The 18,096-nt window shown below is 43.1% G+C and overlaps 1 protein-coding gene across 1 annotated transcript in view; it reads right to left on the bottom strand.

Moving 5' to 3' along the window:
• Window positions 1-6,651: 6,651 nt before the first annotated feature.
• Window positions 6,652-18,096, bottom strand: part of PCSK2 (proprotein convertase subtilisin/kexin type 2) — a 124,951-nt gene continuing 113,506 nt past the window's right edge. Inside the window, exons 9-12 of the mRNA XM_081857078.1 lie at window positions 16,648-16,863; window positions 13,713-13,813; window positions 11,616-11,843; window positions 6,652-7,329 (exon numbers count right to left, since the gene is read on the bottom strand). Of these exons, the coding sequence (XP_081713204.1) occupies window positions 6,843-7,329; window positions 11,616-11,843; window positions 13,713-13,813; window positions 16,648-16,863 (1,032 nt within the window). The 3' untranslated portion in view covers window positions 6,652-6,842. The remainder of the gene's footprint in view (window positions 7,330-11,615; window positions 11,844-13,712; window positions 13,814-16,647; window positions 16,864-18,096) is intronic.

Below are 18,096 nucleotides of genomic sequence, written 5' to 3'. Positions count from 1 at the left end.
AGATTCAGATCAAAATAGGCTGAACTCTTTCATTTTTTGGCTCTAGATTCAGCCTATAACCATTTAACTCAATGAACACAAAGGCTTTGTCTTGTTTTCCATCAGGGCTTTGAGCATGGGATTAGAAATAGTCATATATGAATGGCTGGTGAAGATGATGGACTATGCCAAAATGGCTAAATTGACCGGAAAAATCAGAAACCAGGAAGAGAAGAACTTTAAAAAGGAATGGGGGGGGGGGAATTATAATGTACCTAAGAGAACACTGTAAACAACTAAAAACTTTGGCAGGATTCGAGTAATGTTTGTAATGTACTAAAAAAACTAAGGTAAAATTGGATTATATAAGAAAAATAGAGAAAATAACTGAAGCTGTGGGAAAAGATTGAAAATGGTAACCATGGAAGGGTGGAGGGGCGTCAAAGGATTCAGGGAATCCTGAATGAGGGTGAAGATGTTTGTTGTTTGAATTTAAATTTGCAATGTAAAACTCAATATTTTTTTTTAAATTTTTTTTAAAAAAGAAATAATCATTTATATGAAATGCAAATCGGCTCATAGAAGGGATCAGCAGCCTTTTTATTCAAGGTGTTCTGGGTTGTTGATAAGAAGAGTTTTCCTACGGTCTGTCATGGGATATAGACTGCAGTTATTAAAACTCGAATGTCCATGCATATATCTGAGGTTAGAATTAGCCCCGTATTATCCTTTGGTTTGTTTTAAGCTTACTAGCTTAAAAGGTTTATACATATCTATATATATATATCTATGCTTTCCCCTCTGTAAACGAACAAGCAAAAAACCCAGAAGCACTCAAGCAAACACAGCTCCTGTCGGTCATTATACATTCCTGAAACTTAATGTGTTCCTCGCTTGTGAAACTCTTTATTGCATTCCATGTATCTCCAGTGGCTCCAAGACTTGCACAGAGCTCCTTTTATTTCTGAAGCATGGGAGAATTTTCAGTGTAGAATGTTCAATGCACACAATGGGCATTGTTACACATCATACAAAAAAGAATGAGAAGCTTCTGTGCACAGATTATTTCTTCAGCACAAATAACTCATATGTTTCTTATATTATCTTCCTGACTTGGTTTAAGCTGCACATTTTTACATATCCCATAAAGAAACAGCAGAACTGCCACTGCCCAGATCCGAGTAATTCCAAATTTTCTGGTGTACGTATTCCCTGCTTACATGTCTCCACTTATCCTAACCTAGGATCCACAGCCTTCCTAATTTATTCAGACGTATATTTAGAGACACCTTTTAAGATATCCAATATTGTGCTTTGATAAATTAGACTGTACTAGAACACATTCCAGAGACTTGAAAGAGAAAAAAAAGGAGCCAGGATTAACAGCAATGCTATTTTTCTGGAAAAATCGGTGCCAGAACTCACCACAAACACCTCCCTTTGAGTTCCGGTGAGTTCTAGTTAAAAAAAAAGCCCTGGTTAACAGTTGGGAGAAAACAATTCATTTGCAAACTAAGAAGCAAAACATGCTTAAACTCATGTGATGAGAAATATGCACACAAATCCTTTTGACTCTGGGATATGCCTCGGCATCACACCTAGAGCAGCAAGAAACAGCTGTAGGTTTCGCTGGAGTCAAGGCAAATCTCAATTAAGCAACGAGACAACTGGTTTGTTGTCAAGATTGCTCCCCCCCCCCTTTATGACACACTGGGCAATAGATAAAGGACATAATATAGATTTGAATCTCTGTGGAAAACTTTGGAATGGTGATCTGAAGTTCACAGCATCTTATTCTTCAAAGGAGAACTACCTGAAAATTATTTACAGGTGATATTTAAGTCCAAGCAGACTTGCTAAAATGTATAAGTCCGAATCAGATAAGCACTGGAGATGTAATGAGGTTGAGGGTACGTTTTATCATATGTGATGGAGTTGTAAAAGGGTAAAAGAGTATTGGCAAATGATATATAATGAACTGAGAAAAATGTTTTAAAGTACCTTTCCAAAAAAACCAGAGTCCTTTTTGTTGAGGATAATTCAGTGGGAAATTCCCAAGTGTCAAAAAAGACTATTTAAGTATGCTACTACAGCGGCCTGTTTTTTGTTAGCCCCTAAATTGAAAATGAGTGAGGTCCCAACCAAAGAAGAATGGCAACTTAAACTGATGGAATATGCGCAGCTTGCAGATTTAACATATGGAATAATAGAACAAGAAGAACATACATTTAAAGAAGACTGGGAAATGTTTACTGACTATATGGAGGAAAATTGTGTTCATTTAAAAATGCTGGTAGCGTTAAGATAAATTCAACAGTGTAAATAAGTTTTGATGGATGTAACAATGGATTACTGAATGGTTTAGTTTATGTAAAATATGCAGGGATATATGGTATGCAAAATGAACCACAGAAAGAGGAGAAGAGAAGCCATTGATTTAAGATTGTCTAAATGAAAATTTTGAAATGAAATTTAGAAAATTTAATAAAAATTATAGAAAGATTGCTCCCCACACCCACCCAAAAGGAAGGCTCCAGTTACTACCACATTTTCGGTAAAATACTTTCTGCTGAATCACATCTCTTTGCAGGAGTCTGTTAAAGAGCTAAACTCGAATCTTGTGAGAGGAGAGCAGGGATGTGCTTACAGGCCCCACTTCTACCAACATGTCTCTGTCACCCTCCAAAGACTGAAGGAGAAAAGCTGCAGTGGGGAGCTGGTGAAGTTCTGGCTTTCTGGAGCATTTAGAGAAGGAGGGGAAATTCCATTCTCCAAGCGGAAGTCTTTGCATGAATTGGATGATTTTGTTGGATGCAACCAAATGAGCATAGGCTCAGGATGAAAAAGGCAGCGATTTGCCACCTGGTAATGTACAGATTTGAAATTTCAGCTGATTCAGAGCAGCTCTTACAAGTTGCTCTTTGCTGGAGTCCGGGCCATCTTACCCATAGATAAGTGTGGGGCGCCGGGGCGCCAAGTTCTGGAGGGCACCAGAGAAGAGCCAGAGGCTGGACGCAGCGCCTCCTGGCATCAGCTTGCCACCCTCGCCTGCCTCCGCCATGCAGCGCCAAAGCAGCGCCTGGAGCCTCCATCTACCGTGGTCACCGTGGCACAAAGCAGCCAGCTGAGCCGGGAGGCACCGCGTCCAGCCTCCGCCTCTTCCCCACCGGATGAGCTGCCCTCCAGCCACTGCCCGCCACCTCCAGCCCCGCCGGCAGTGCCGTCCTCCCTAAAAGAAGGTAGACACTCTGGGAAATGGGGGGGGGGCAGAGGGAGCTTTGCACCACAGGGCCGGATATGCTTAAGACGGTTCTGGCTGGAGTCACCCACCACCGTGGCAACATCTGTGTTTAACTTGCTTTTCTAGAAAGGCCAGAGATTTTAGATGATTCAAGTCAGGCTCTTATAAACCACAAACACTAATGTCAGTGGCTGCATGATTTTAATTCCAAGGTCATGTCACAGCCAAAACTATATGAACTTTTAAGTCTGCTTTGTCTCCACGGGAGACATTTAAACACACGTGTCACTTGTCCCATTTAAATTAATAAGACCCAAAAGAGCTTAAATTGGGTTGAAGGGTGCCACAATTATCCCCTCAGGTTATAAATGAGTTTCCTAATATATATCCCAATCAAAAAGTAGCGTTATGAGATGCACCATGATCATGAAATAATGACAACCAGCCATCTTTTCATCGGTGAAGTGTGTCTGTCTTTCTCATTATTAACATTCAGGTGGGATTTAAACACCTTCCTGTCCACTTTCCTGTCCCTTGATGGCTGAAATATACAGTTTCAGTGGCAACCCTGGCATTTTCAGCTCTGAGGATATTTGATTTCAACGTTTTGTACTGTTTTGCTGCTTTATTGGATTATTCCTTCAGCAGCAAAGACATTTATTGACTGTACGGATAACCAAATATGTTATAATTTTAACATTGCTTTGTCGTACTGAAGCATCTTTGACAATGCTTTTGGAATTGGGTGGCTCCAATTCATTCTTCAGTTCCAAAAAATTCAGATGAAGTTGTGACTTCATGATAATTTCTAGAATGCAGCACACAAGGGATTGTGAGGCTGCTAAGGACCCACAGTCCAATACAAAACCAGGAGGGAGTGTTTTAAAGGCCTCTCTGCACTGGTATCCCAAGAGCCAATGGGATGGGGGGAAGGGTGTGGCACAGACCACCAAGCTTTGCTAGGATCTCTCCCCCCCCCACCTACGATGGTACGGTCTGGCACGGTCTGGCAGTGAGGGACTGTGCTTTACCTGTTCCCATGCTGAAGCTGCCCTGCAATACCTAGCAAGGCCCAGGGGCTGGGATAAGAAGAAGAAAAAGGTAAAGGACCCCTGGACGGTTAAGTCCAGTCAAAGGCCACTATGGGGTTGCGGTGCTCAGGCCAAAGGAGCTGGCATTTGTCCACAGATAGCTTTCTGGGTCATGTGACCAGCATGACTAAACCGTTTCTGGTGCAACGGGACACCATGACGGAAATCAGAGTGCACGGAACCACTGTTTCCCTTCCTGCCACAGCAGTACCTATTTATCTACTTGCACTGGTGTGCTTTCGAACTGCTGGTTGGCAGGAGCTGGGGCAGAGCTCCTGCTGACCTTACTGGCAAGCCCAAGAGGCTCAGTGGTTTAGTCCACAGTGCCACTGTAGTTCCATAGCCCCATACAGATGTAGAACAGGAGTAGCTTAACACCACCCTCTCTGCACCATTCTGGAGCTTTTGTGGAGTGGGCAATGGTGGACCTACATTTTTGGAAGCTTGAACTGTTATGAGGCCCTTCTTGCAACCAGCAATGAGGTCTGGGTAACCATGGTTATCTTCTTCAGTGGGGTTGTTCCTTGGCAGGTCACCAAACCTTAACATCTGTGCTACTGAGTCTCAAACTTTGGGATTGTTGAAATATATACCAAGGGGGGAGGATTAAGTTGTGTGCCTTAAATTGGGTCTACTAGACCCAAAGTTTTTAAGCAATGTGGACTAAACTTGCTTCTGAGGCCCCTCCAGGATTAAGGGCCTTGAAGCTTAAGCTTCATCAGTTTCATAGTAGATCTGCTCCTGGGATTGGGATGCCTTCATAGTTACTCAGCAGTTTCAATCTGACAACAATTTTGCTTCAAAACACCCCACTTTGCTCCAATCAATGTGATTATTCTGGAGACAGTTGCTTAAGGATTGCGGCTTCTCTTTATTGCACATGCCTTCCTCCCATCTTCCTAGGAAACTATTCAAAATGCTAGTCTTAAAGGCATTGAATTGTATTGATACTGGCGATCTTTTGCACAACCTGATCTACCCAAGAGAACTATGATGAAGCAAGAGAAGACATTTATTCTTTACCAGCCCTGCCCCTCAAATGCAGATGGATGGATGGATTTCTCCAGCTGACAGTTCCACTAAAATACATACAAGGATCTGGGAGGAGAACCAGGATTGGGAAACGTTAGAACTCTTGAGGACGCTTTGTCCTCAGGTTCCAAACTTTTCCCCCCAGTGAATACATGTCTACTCAAAAGTAAGTCCCATGGAGAGCAATGAGACTTAGTCTTGGAAAATCAAGTAATCCTACCTTGGATCCCTAACACCTTGGTACTCAGGCGTTTTGGCTCCCGAACGCCACAAACTCGAAAGTGAATGTTCTGGTTTGTGAACGTTCTTTGGAACCCAACCTTCAACGGGGGTTCCGCTGCTTCCGATGGAGCTTCCTGCAGCCAATCAGAAGCTGTGCCTTGGTTTCCAACATTTTGGAAATCAAACGGACTTCCAGAACGGATTCCGTTCGACTTCCAAGGTACGACTGTACAGTCATACCTCGGGATAAGTATGCTTCAGGTTGAGCGCATTCAGGTTGCGCTCTGCGGTGACCCGGAAGTAATGGACCATGTTACTTCTGTGTTTCGTCGTTCGCGCATGCGCAGGCGGTCAAAATGACATCACGCGCATGCGTGAAAGCGGCGAAACGCAACCCACGCATGCGCAGACGCGCTGTCATGTCTTGCGTTATGTTCAGGATGTGAACGTGGCTCCGGAACGGATCCCGTTCACATCCCGAGGTACCACTGTACTAGAGTCTTAAGTGCAAAATAGCATAAGGCAGGGCCTGGACTCTGTAACCTTCAGCTTATGAATCTGGTTTTTTGTTTTTGAACATGTATTTGAACATATATTGGGCCCAACTACACAATTCACACTTTTTTAAAAAAGCATGCTTAATTTACCCACTTTTGGGGGGAAGGAAACAAAGCCTTTGAGGGCCAATGTTCCTCAGCAGAAAATTGCTATGGGTCTCCATTCTGGATCAGAACCCCGCCGTTGCTATTCCTTCCAGTCAAAAGTGGTGAATTAAAGCATGCTTTTCTTTTTTAAAAAGCACGAATGATATTGCAGATGATTTGGTCCTGTGACAACTGGTTTTGTTTTGCCACGATTACAGCTGCCATGGCAGTATTTCAGCAAGTCAGAACTGCCAGTTTTAAACATTCAGCTATCTAAGCAGATAGATAAAATGCCAAGAGATGTGTTTTCTGCAAAAACAGTAAGAGGAAAAGGATCGCAGCTGGTTGGTTGGATACTTTTCACATGACATTAAAAAAAAAAGAACACCCCAACCCCAAATCAAAGATAGTTTAGTTACAGTCATTCACACTTACAAAGTAGTTGGTAGATAATAATAATAATATATTTGTGGCTCAGAATTCAAAAGTTTTCACTGTAATTAAGTTAGACAATGCAGATAATTGGGGGGAAACCAGGGAGTTAGGATCATGTTCTAAAGACAATAACTGGAATATGCCTAATGTTTAGGAAAGGAAATGGGGAAAGGATGCTGTCTGACATGCAAAGCAGAGCTAGTTCTTGTTCAATATACTCTTCAAGCTCCTCTCTACAGCTTCATCTAATTCTTCTTCCAACTCTTCCTTCTTGGACATGGCCAATTTAGACTGGTAATCTTTTACTATTTGGTCTATGTAGGGTGCACTTTGAGTTCCATGTAGCATTAATGTCCACTCCTTGAGGACTCCCTTCTGAGGCAGGAGACCAACAAACCCAACTTCCAGAACCCAAGTACCCCTGGGGTCTTCTCCCCAAGAATGTGTTGTCATGAAAGGCCATTTGTCAAAGCCCACCTTGGAATCATCATCTCTGGGACGCCGACTCAGCAAAATGGATTTCGTCCCCATTGGGGATGTCATGTTGACATTCAAGTCTCCTCTTCTGGTAGAGTTCACTGTTATGACGGCCTGGACGTGTTCAAGGTAACGGACAAAGTTCTCCTTCCCCTCGCAAGCATCAGTCGTAAGAGTCAGAACCAACTTGCCACTGGATGGTATTTTCCTGGGATGAACAAATAAATGAAATGGTTTGGAATGCCACGTTTTTCATAGCACGTCTGTTTACCAGAGCATATTCACTACGGCTTTGTGCATGAATACAGAAAGTATTGCAACAGGATCATTATTAACCAGAGAGTACCACATTTCCATATAGCTAATCAGGCATAGGCAAACTTGGCCTTCCAGATGTTTGGGGACTACAACTCCCATCATCCTTAGCTAATAGGACCAGTGGTCAGGGATGATGGGAATTGTAGTCTCAAAACATCTGGAGGGCCGAGTTTGCCTATGCCTGGGTTAAATGTTGGTTTTTGAAGACTTCAAAACAGATGAGGTTATGTAATGAAAGGGAATATAATTCCTCCTCCCATACTACCTGCCCGTTGACTGTCTCACCAGAATGGTGCAGGGCCTAGTTATCTCTCGCTTGGACTACTGCAATGTGCTCTATGTGGGGCTACCTTTGAAGGTGACCCAGAAACTACAACTAATCCAGAATGCAGCAGCTAGACTGGTGATTGGGAGCAGCCGCCGAGACCTACACTGGCTCCCAGTACATTTCCAAGCAGAATTCAAAGTGTTGGTGCTGACCTTTAAAGCCCTAAACGGCCTTGGTCCAGTATACCTGGAGGAGCGTCTCCACCCCCATCATTCTACCCAGACAACCCCTAAAGTCATCCATGATTCCTATCCTTGACTTTGATTCAACCACCCACCCTACACACACACATACTGTGGATGTGAGTGGGTGTCATCTCTGGAACAAGTTTTAACCCCATAGCCTAGCCTAGCACCATGGACCAAGTCTGGGTACAGTTGTGGGATTGTGTCAGTGGCCTGACTGGTTGTCAAAATGCTTGGGGGGGGTGTTTTGTAGGATAATTAATTTTGCCATTTGCTTTCTCAACACTTACTTAATTGGTTTTCTTTTTTCTAGACATAGCACCCAAGGTGGCTAATCCAAAAAAGCAAGAAAACAGATATAGATGACTGATGGATGTGGGCCAATAAGATAAAAAAACTTATTCAAATCAAGCAGCAATAAAATACCAGAGAGAGAGAGAGAGAGAGAGAGAGAGAGAGAGAGAGAGAGAGCGCACATCAAAATATTTGAAGATGAGCCATAAATATATCAAGTCAGCTTGACAAGACTGAGGCATGATGGCAAAATATGAGAGGCTATTTAATTCACCCTTAGTGCCTGGTGGGCACTGAAACCACCACGGTAGCTTATTAAGACAAGCCTAGTTGCCTGTGCAATAGCTTTCCTTTTTCCCACTTAGGGAAAAACATTGCTTGTATGTTTTGTTGACAATGATGTAATCACACAATCAAATTTGGTTTGAGACCTGGATCCATCATGTAACCATGCTTAATATATGATCCCTGATTGGTTGAGATCAGGATTCCCTGGTCCTGAAGGGGGTAACTGTGCCCCTGAAGGACCAGGTGCACAGCCTGGGAATCATTTTGGACTCACAGCTGTCCATGGAGGTGCAGGCTAATTCTGTGTCCAGGGCAGCTGACTGGAAGTAGCCACCAAGACAATATAACACTGGTCCTACATTGGCTCCCAGTACGATTCCAAGCACAATTCAAAGTGTTAGTGCTGACCTTTAAAGTCCTAAACAGCATCAGCTCAGTATACCTGAAGAAGCATCTCCACCCCCTTCGTTCAGCCTGGACACTGAGGTCCAGTGCTGAGGGTCTTCTGGCGGTTCCCTCCCTGTGAGAAGTGAGGTTACAGGGAACCAGGCAGAGGGCTTTCTCAGTAGTGGCGCCCACCCTGTGGAACACTCTCCCATCAGATGTCAAGGAAATAAACAACTATCTGACTTTTAGAAGACATCAGAAGGCCGCCCTGTTTAGCAAAGTTTTAAATGTTTGATGTTTTATTGCTTTTTAATAATAATAATAATAATAATAATAATAATAATAATAATAATATTATTCTGTTGGGAGCTGCCCAGAGTGATTGGGGAAACCCAGCCAGATGCGTGGGGTATAAATAATAAATGATGATGATGATGATGCAGTAATGAAGTGGGAGGGAGGGGAGATACAGAGCAGCATCAGATCACAAAAAATAGCTGAGAACAGATGTGGGAAAATGAATGTAAAAGGGGAATATAAGCTTTCCCTCCCCCATGGGGGATATTTTCATCCTCTCTCCCATCTCACAAAATGGCACTCTTCACATCAGAAACAGAACCTCATGAAAACTCAGCACAACTCTAATTCTTACTATTGTAAACTTAAGGGCACATCTTTAACAGTTCTTACTTTCACGATATACATGGAAACCCCTAATGAATTCTATATTCATAAAATAAAGTAGCCTGCTAATCAAACTTTTGCAAACCATTAACCTCTTCATTCTAGAGCTAGCTCTCTTTTATTTACTATATAGCACAACCACTTTGGGAAATAACACTGAAAAGGTGAATTGCAGCTGTTAGAGGCATAAATTGTCCATCATTAGGTTAGTATTTCAAATAACTCAATTGAACTTTAGCTGTTGCAGTCAATTAGCATTAATTGATTTGCTTGTTGACTCATTCTGTTTACTGCATGAGGATAATCAGAAAATAATTGGACTGCCTGGCCCTTAATTGGAGATTTAGCGAACACTGAGGGAACAAAATATTTAGTGCTGCGATGGTACAGCATTCAAACACCTTGTATGGCGTTCTTTGAAGTGTTTTGGTGTTATCACCAAATGGCATAATAAATCAATGAAGGATCTAATAAGGTAGGCCCTGTGATCCCTTGGCCCCTGTAAAGGAGTTTCAGGAGCCCTAGGATGCATCAGATCTCCCCCTCTGATGTAAAAGAGAGACCCCTCAGAGTGGGAGATTAACAGGTCCTCCCCCCACAACTGCAGAAACATCTGCAGCCGTGGCATTTGAGCCTGTCATGGGCCCCAAACCAGCACTAGTCCCAGGCAACTATTAGTTTATCACCACTGCTTAGCCACCCTGAGTGGTACATGCACACCAGGTCAGGACGGAGATCTTTATATAAATGATGTCGCCAACATTTCGATTTACTGGGCTGGAAACACATACTGTTCCAGCTTGAAATGTTCAACTGTTTTATGGATTGGGTTAGCTCAGTATGTTCTTGTCCAGCTCAGAAAGCAAACTGAGCTTCTGGGCATGTGCTGTGAGCAATGAGCTCTGAGTCATGTAGTTTTCCATGTTGCCTCAGCACTCCATAGGGAGATCAGGTTCTTGACAAAATCTTCAGGCATAAGATGGGCATAACAAATGGGCATGTCGTTTCCAAGGCACCTGTTGCTTTTACTGAGTGCTAAAGTGTCCTGGAAAACATGTCCTTGGGGCACTGCAATTTCAGAGGAGAGGAAGGCTCCACAGAAAGGCTTCCCAGTTGTTGCTTCTGCTTCTGCTGCTACAGCCACTGTCACCATCAATTTAAAAGCTGCCCTTTGAAACTGATATGGCCGAAAGTATTAAAGACATAAAAGTATGATGTGCATAAAATGTAATATTTGTATGCATCGTGTTTGAAAACACATTGCAAAGAGAGGTTTGCGTTAGGCATGGGAGGTTTCACTCTGGTGAATGCGGAAGAAAAGGTTGGATGGTTCTGTTTCAACCCAGAAGCCCGAACTGCAAATCTGCAGAACAAGCAAGTTACTTAGGTATCAGAGAGAGGAAAGTTTTTGAACTGCATTAAGGACTAAAAAGAAGACTACACTACTACTTTGTTTAAGAACAATGTGTTGCTTTGTATATTTCAAATGTTTATATGTAACTATTTTAAAACTGTTTCCAGTAAAGCCTTGGAACTCATTCTTGTGGTGGAGAGCATTCATTTCTACTCGCATAAGGTCCAAATAAGGACTTCCAATGCAGCAACTCCAACAGACGGCAAGGAAGCCAGCGGTAGGTGGAGTCAGAGCCAACAACAGGAGAAACTAATTAATTCTAGTGTTGCCCAGATTTGTTGCTGCTATTGCAAAGGCAAGTTCCTTCACTAAAATGCAACACACAACTCTTCTTCAAGAAGGAAACTGTCTTAAGTTTTGTGTACCACCTGACAACCCTGGTTTCATACCTGAAGAAAACTGTTATGTAACTCAAAACCTCGCTGCAATATCCACTCCCTTCAGAACAGCTAAAGGTGTCTTCTGAACCACTTTGGACAATATTTTCTTTCTCTGAGACAATATGGCAGGTAATCTTATACCTGTAAGTGACACAATCCCGCTGATTATAATGAGACTACCCCTGAACTGAACCCCTTATGTTTGTTATCACTTACTGAGGCTCTTGTATCGACCCACCGACACAGTGAAATCTTTCTGGAACCGTCTTCCAGTCTTTAGCCATCTTAACCATTGCCCCAGCATCAAGGACGCCATAGCCAAACAGGTGGTTGAATTCTAGGCCGACACCGTTTCTTCGCCACTGGTGAACCTCATCATGAAGTTGATTCCTTTTAGAGGTGAGCACTGTCAAATGCTGCATGTCTCTCCATGTCAGATCCAGGCTGCAAGAGAGCAATATGGTAAGAGATGATATCTCTAGGCAGCAGCTTAGGAAGGGGGGGGGGAGGTCCGCCCCAGGTACCATCATGGAGGGGGGTGACAAATTATCAAGGAACAATTACTGCCCTACTAGGGCGGTTCATAAAAAATGCCTGCTCCAAAGGTCTTATCTTACTACACTAGGGATTATATCTTACTACACTAGGGATTATATAGTTATATATGAAATTTCATGCATATCAGTTAATATCTTGACCCTCCTCCATGAAAATAGCTGTTTACTTGGCCGTTTTCCTATGTCGTGAAGGCTGAAATTTCAATTCAGTGGAGCACTTACTGTTCCCAACCCTAAGCCTGCGGAAAGCCATCTAATTAGACTTTAATTTTATTTTGACATGTTTTTAGGAGGTAATTTAATTATTGTTTGATTTTATGCCAATGTTATGTATCTGATGTTAGCCACCCTGAGCCTGACTTCAACCGGGGGGGGGGGATATAAATAAAAGTTTATTATTATTATTATTAATAATTATTCCTGTGTAAGAAAATATGAAATAACATAAAACAATTTTTGCAGGCAAAAAACTATAATCAATGGGGGGGGGGCAAGAAATTTTCCACACCTGACCTTCCTACGCCTCTGTCTCTAGGAAGGGCTTTTTAGCTCTCTTAACCACTGAAAAACTTCCAGAGAGCTGTCTGGAGAAACCCAAAAGTAATATGTTATGTCTATGAGAATCAGAGGGGTAATATGTTATATGTTTATGAGCATCACAGAGAGGTGAGCAAGCTTTGGATATCATCAGATCTGCCTCTGAATATCTGCTGGCTCTCATATTTCCAGAAGGACAGCAGCCATTTGCTTTTGCATCCCAGAATACCTTGCTGCAACCTAAGGTCCTTTTTGCACCAAGCATAGCACTGTTCCATTATTACCAGCTGATGAGTCACCCTCCCAACATGGACATGGCTGAGCTTTACTTGGATGTGATTAGGTTCAAGCAGGGGCTAGGTCAGGCCCCTGAGGTTGTACCAAAAGCAATGAGTTGGTGATGAGAAAGGGATGATCATTCCATCTGGTAAGCTGAATTTCATGCCTTGACGGAACAATCAACATTCTGCGACATTGAATTCAACATCATGCTATGATTTATTGTTTTAAAAAAATGGTAAAGGACCCCTGGATGGTTAAGTCCAGTCAAAGGTGACTATGGGGTTGCGGCGCTCATCTTGCTTTCAGGCTGAGGGAGCTGGCGTTTGTCTATAGACAGGTCATGTGGCCAGCATGACTAAACTGCTTCTGGCGCAACGGGACACCATGACGGAAACCAGAATGCACGGAAATCCTGTTTCCCTTCCTGCCGCAGCAGTACCTATTTATCTACTTGCACTGGTGTGCTTTCGAATTGCTAGGTTGGCAGGAGCTGGGACAGAGCAACAGGAGCCGTGCAAATTTGAACTGCTGACCTTCCGATCGGAAAGCCCAAGAGGCTCAACGGTTTAGACCGCAGTACCATCCGCATCCCTGCACATCATGCTATGATACACATTCCATCAGGACAAGCATTTCAGCTTTCCTAATGGAAATTTGCATTTATTTATATGCATCATCAACATATGCAAATTTCATGCAAATCTGTGTTGTCTGTTTTGATGATGCATAAATGGCCAGGGAAAAAAGAGCAACAGAAGATGGTTAAGGAGATGCTGAGCGCATTTACATTAGTAAAATTACCTATTCAAGAATAAATCATTTAATGTAACATGGAATTTTGCGTTTTGGCTCATGCAAGCTTAAGAGGTTTGTTTATAGCCATAAATAGGAGTAATTTAAATTTGTAACAGTATAATTGATGGCTGTTTTCACTCACTTTGCCTCCAGTGCCAGTGCAAACACTCCCGCAGCCTCTGGTGCAGCTGCAGATGTTCCAGAGTGGCGCAGTGTACAGTTGCCATATAAATCTGTCGTAGCCTGAAACAAGAATATAGAAAAATTAACCTGGGGGAGGGAGAACATTCCATTCTCCTACAAGCTGGATAGGCAGCTGAAAATGGTATGAAATATTTTTGCTTAAAAGGGGGGTTATTTTAATATACTTCAGTTCTTTTCATTTACTGAACAGCAGCAGACAGTTAAAGTATTTAAAAATAATAATAATAGGAAAATGTAATTAACCAGTAAATACTAACTTCGTTTCAGATTCATTCACCAGTTATTCAAAATTCAGTTAGATTATTTGTTTAATAACAGAGACACAGAGGCTCCCACTAGGAGACTAGAGGGAGGGGAGGCCATGTTTGCTCATTTCCCTTTTCCCATGAAGACAGTTCCAGAGGGTCCCCCAACGCAATATGATCTCTGGATCCAACCCATCAGGAGCCAACCTAGGGCTATCAATTTCTATTGGCTCACCGTCGTAGAAGGCTGAGAAGCTTTGTGTAACACAGTCACTAAAGGTTGACTGTAAGCCACAATCAACAACAACAACAACAACAATTTATTACGTATACCCTGCCCATCTGGCTGGGTTTCCCTAGCCACTCTGGGCAGATCCCAACAAAATATGACACAGAATAAAACTTCAAACATTAAAAACTTCCCTAAACAGGGCTGCCTTCAGATCACTTCTAAAAGTCAGATAATTGTTTATTTCCTTGACATCTGATGGGAGGGCATACTGGGAGCCAATGTAGGTCTTTCAGGACTGGTGTTATGTGGTCCCAGCAGCCACTCCCAGTCACCAGTCTAGCTGCTGCATTCTGTTTTGTTTTTTTTTTTAATAAATATTTATTAAAGTTTTTGAATATGAATGCACAAATAATAAACAATCTTACTTCTGTCACAAACATAGTTTCATCACTTCTTTGGACTCCCTCGCATCTCCCGCTCCCATTTACATCGTTAAAAGGTTTTTCCAAACAAATTATCAACTTGTTTACAATCTCGTGTCCACTCATTCAAATATAATCTAGCAATTCTTCCCAAAAAATTTATATTTTCTTTAGTCTCACTTATCCTCAAATAAATCTAATTTAGTGGTGGCCAATTTTTTATAATCTAGCATCCTTCTTAACATTCAACCAAATTACAATGTTTTTGTAGATACATCTTAAATTTCTTCCAGTCTTCCTCAATCTTCTCTTCTCCCAGGTCTCGGATTCTGCCAGTCATCTCGGCCAGTTGCATATAGTCCATCAGCTGCATCTGCCACTCTTCCAGTGTGGGTAGATCTTGAGTTTTCCAGTTTTTTGCGATGAGTATCCTTGCTGCCGTTGTTGCATACATAAAGAATGTTCGGTCCTTCTTTAGCACCTTCTGGCCGACAATACCCAGAAGGAAGGCCTCTGGTTTCTTGGTGAAGGTATACTTAAATACCTTTTTCAGCTCATTATATATCATTTCCCAGAAGGCCTTCACCTTAGGGCATGTCCACCAGAGGTGAAAGAATGTTCCTTCATTTTCTTTACATTTCCAACATTTATTATCAGACGAATGGTATATTTTGGCAAGTTAGCTGCTGCATTCTGAATTAGTTGCAGTTTCCAGGTCACCTTCAAAGGTAGCCCCACATAGAGCGCATTGCAGTAGTCCCAGCAAGAGATAACTACAGCATGCACCACTCTAGCAAGACAGTCTGCGGGCAGGTAGGGTCTCAGCCTGCGTACCAGATGGAGCTGGTAGACAGCTGCCCTGGACACAGAACGTACCTGCACCTCCATGTATAGCTGTGAGTCCAAAATGACTCCCAGGCTGCACACCTGGTCCTTCAGGGGCACAGTTACCCCATTTAGGACCAGGGAGTCCTCCACACCAGCCCACCACTTGTCCCCCCAAAACAGTATTTCTGTCTTGTCAGGATTCAACCTCAACCTGTTAGCCACCATCCATCCTCCAACCGCCAATTTGATGGTCTGGATGCCACCTCAAGCTGTATTTCAGGAATAATGGAAGCGAAACATTTCAAACTCCTTGCAGCTGCACAGGAAGGCAGGAGGCTTGCTGCAGCTTCTTCATGTCATGCTAAGCTATGGTTTCTATGATTTTAATTATTGATTGATTGATTGATTGATTGATTGATTGATTGATTGATTGGATTTCTATACCACCCTTCATCCAAGGATTACAGGGTGGTTTTCAATATAAAACACAAAAATACATACCATAGTAACAAACAAAAAACAATAACTCCCTGCTCCCACAGTTTAAAAGGCTAAACATGCATACCTTTCCTGGCCAGTTTTCCTATAATGAGTCAGTTTTGCAATGATCATAAAAGCAACATAGGCCCAGTCTTCTTAGGACCATGTCAATGAAAACATTTTTAGGTACACCAGTTACCATGGGATTATCACTGAAGACTGATCCCAATGAAGATTTTTTTGGTGGCTGGGCAAAAAGATTGAAAGTTGGTTTCACCGGATAATGAACTCGAACTCATTGTGTTTTCTGTTTTGCTTTTAAGGTGCTTCCAAATCAGAATTCACTGGGTCCTTTTGAAAATATGGTTTGCTGCTACATGGTGAAGTCTGAATAATGGTAAACTGAACAAGACCAGGGTATAACTTGAGACAAAATATACCAAGAAGTTTGTCTATCTTAGGGCAGACCTACACAGCTGTTTCAAAACCACTTTTCTCTCCAGTTCCTCCAAGCGTTAAATATCTGCTCTAGTCATTAGATGCTTGCTGGGAAGATTTAGCAAGGCTCAGCCGGTCAAAAGATGTAGAGGGGTGTTTCTTCTTAGAAAGGAAGACCGCTTAATGTTGTGAAAAGACAACACTACAATTTGTGATTTCTCTACTCACCACGCCAGCTTCGGGATTTCTCTTCCTCCCATTGCTAAAAGTAGAAGCCAAGGTTGAGGAGCAGCTTTCATCATACAAAGCCGTCCGGCCGTCGTTAATAGCTGAATTGATGGAGATGGTCCACATGCTTGATGCATAGCCGTCACAGTTGCAGTCATCGTAGCTTCCTCCATCTCCAGAGGCCCACACATAGATGCTTCCCTTGCCGCCTCGGCCCTGTGGGAAAGGGGAACTCAGACTTGTCAGGTTCAGGCTATATACATAGGCTCATGTTATTGTGGAGCAATATTGTGGACACAGGTGGCGCTGTGGTCTAAACTACTGACCCTCTTGGGCTTGCCGATCAGAAGGTTGGCAGTTTGAATCCCCACAATGAGCTTCCATTGCTCTGCCCCAGCTCCTATCACTTTCAGTTCAGCAGTGCATTAACATTCCTGATGTGTCTCTTGCTCAGCCCATTTCAGTTGCGTGGCAAGTTCCCACCTCCCCCCAATGGAAATAAAGACATGTGACAACATTGGATTAGGTTAATGGGCTAAAATTGGCCATAACTTTATTGGTTACAGGTAAGAGCGGTATTGGCTTAGGCATTGGTCCTATCCAACTATCCAGCTTCAGCCTGTTTGCATGAAGACCGGGAAGGGTTAACACCAGCAGGGGGAGCCCTGTTGATGCACATCAACTAGATACTCCCCCAGGGTCACCACTCAGGGGCGTGCTTTAGGCCCTGACCTCCATAGGCTTCGGATGAGGCAACACCCCCCCTCCCGGAATCCTTTACCGGACTACCCTTCAGTAAATGGGGAGGTGATAGCGCTCCCCACCACCACCACATCTGCATAACAATACCCCTACCAATGCCTAACCACCAAAACCAAAGGAGTTGTGACGATTTGCTATGAGGTAGGCGAAAAACCAAATGGCTGGTGCCAATTTGCCAAGTGGAAAAAATTCCTACCAGGCCCCTTAACGGCGACTAACCGAGGTCCATAGCAAGGTCAAAGAGAAACCTTAAAGGGTGGGTGGGTGGGTGGGAAACAACAGCAGCTGCGCAGGCAAAAGAGGGAGATCCCGGGGCTGCGCTTGCCTTAAGTGAGGCAAGCCACACACCCCGAGCCAGCCGATTGGCTGACTCAGGGGATGACGCGGCCCGAGGATTCCCCTGATCACGCAGGGGCTGGAAACAGCCTCCGCGTGCGAGATTGGGGGCGTGAAGCCCGCAACCCCACCTCCTCCTTATGTCGGAAGTGGCTTTCTCATTATTAACATGGGGAAATGCAGATAAATTCACAGCTACCCAAAGTGACAAATGTATTGAGTCCTACACACCTTTCTTTGGGGCAATTATTTTGTGCTCAGGATGTTCCCCTTTAAATCTCTATTTTCTCAGTACATAAAAGAATTTCCCAGCAGTTAGTAAGACATGAGAGAGAATCAATTCCAGGGATA

The sequence above is a fragment of the Podarcis erhardii genome (assembly GCF_964252035.2).
Source record: "Podarcis erhardii genome assembly, chromosome: 3".
Lineage (NCBI taxonomy): Eukaryota > Metazoa > Chordata > Lepidosauria > Squamata > Lacertidae > Podarcis > Podarcis erhardii.
This window is presented reverse-complemented; position numbering and strand designations above follow the sequence as displayed.